At 39.4% G+C, this 1,719-nt stretch overlaps 1 protein-coding gene across 1 annotated transcript in view; it reads left to right on the forward strand.

Annotated features, from left to right (window-relative positions):
- ASB15 (ankyrin repeat and SOCS box containing 15) overlaps positions 1-1,719 on the forward strand; it is a 19,540-nt gene that overhangs the window by 4,702 nt on the left and 13,119 nt on the right. The window contains exon 2 of the mRNA XM_019633939.1: positions 1,073-1,236. Within this exon, the coding sequence (XP_019489484.1) occupies positions 1,073-1,236 (164 nt within the window). The remainder of the gene's footprint in view (positions 1-1,072; positions 1,237-1,719) is intronic.

The following is a 1,719-nucleotide window of genomic DNA, read 5'->3' on the forward strand; positions in this document are numbered from 1 at the left end:
AAATCTCATAGGCAGGCCTTCTGCCTCTGGACAGAACTTGTTAAATGAATAGTGTCACCACAGCCTGCTGCCATTCTGATATGATTTCTTCTTGCTTACTCTTGTCCCATGTCAGAGCTTTCAGCCTTCCCAAATTCAGATTAGATGGGACAAACAAATCTAATTATTATAGTTGAGGTACATACAGGCAAAGCTTCTGTGACAAATAAAAAACAAGCACAGATACCCAAAGCTGACAAACAACTTAAAAAGAAGCTCACTTCTCTCTCACACAACATTTCAGAGCAAGTGGCCCAAGGATGGCAGGTGGCTTTGCCACCATTCCACAGGCGGTTCAGATGTCACCATTTCCCAGGCAGCAGGAAGGAGGAAAGAGGCGGCCTTGAAACAGCATCTTCACCTTTAAGAACATGACCTTGACATTGCACACAGCATTTTCATTCCAACACTGCGAGTTCGGATTTTGTCATGTAGTCACACTTAGGTGTCATAAGAAAATCATCCATGACACATCATCCATGACACTTTCTCACTTTTCTTCCTGATTCTATGGAAGGGGCTACTTTGAAATTTGCCACTCACAGTCCCTTAGCTTATATAGAGGTAAGAGAAACAAAGTGCTGTTCATTTTATTTTTCTGTGCAGTGCCATTTTTAATTTTTCTTAGTCTAATCCCATCATCCTTGTCTTTATTTTTGGAATATCCTTAGATGGCCCCTGTCCCACCCAAACTCACACTTTTGGTCCCTCCAGCACCTTCCTTGCCCATCAGCCATCTGGCCCTGACCATGGTACTTTGATGTGGTATAGCCATGTTACACAGTGACTTGCTGAGTGCTGTATATCCGATTTGTTATTATCTGACACTTATTAAGGGTTTTCTTGCACTCAGGCTCTCTCTCTGCCCACCCTCTGAAGATGCGTCACCTTTGTCTAGTCTGATGGCCACAGGATTGTCCTGGCCAGTGGAGCCCAGGCTACAGAAGAAGCCAATTAATTTACTTCAGACATTTTCTTTCTTACAAATTAATATATATCCTGTATATTCTACCTNTCCATCTTCCCAACACAGAGACTTGTTATCAGCCTATGTGTTTCATTTAGGTCATATTCTAGAGCTCCAGGAATATGTGAAATGTAAATATGCGTTAGATGAAGCCGATGAAAAAGGATGGTTTCCACTGCATGAAGCTGTTGTTCAGCCCATTCAGCAAGTACTTGAAATCGTTCTGGACGGTAAGACAACAAAGGACTCTTTTGACCCAACTGAAATAAGAATGTAGAAGTTGGGAGTGTTCTCAATGAACCTAACAAGAAAAAACAAGAAACAGGATAAAATATTACTTGAAATTGGGTAAAGGCAATACCCATGTTTTAAACTTAGTGTACAAAAATTAGCACATTTTGTGAGGTTCAGCGTTCACACTTTGCATCCTTCTAAGGTGACACGGATTGGCAGGAAGATGTGGTTATCACCTAAAAGTGATAAAAGTTGGTAGGTATCATGAATTAATTGATTAGAATATAAATTGTGTTGCTTTTGGAAGTTGGCTTTTAATATTTCATCTTGCACCATCTCTTAACCGCTTCCAGAAGATTATTATATAGTACAAGTGGTACTTACTATATTTGTCCTTATGTTACATCAATTTTTTCATAATATAAACATTTAATAAATATCATGGTCAATTAACCCAGGGTTAAATATTCTAATTTTCA

The sequence above is a fragment of the Hipposideros armiger genome, unplaced genomic scaffold (assembly GCF_001890085.2).
Source record: "Hipposideros armiger isolate ML-2016 unplaced genomic scaffold, ASM189008v1 scaffold_1445, whole genome shotgun sequence".
Lineage (NCBI taxonomy): Eukaryota > Metazoa > Chordata > Mammalia > Chiroptera > Hipposideridae > Hipposideros > Hipposideros armiger.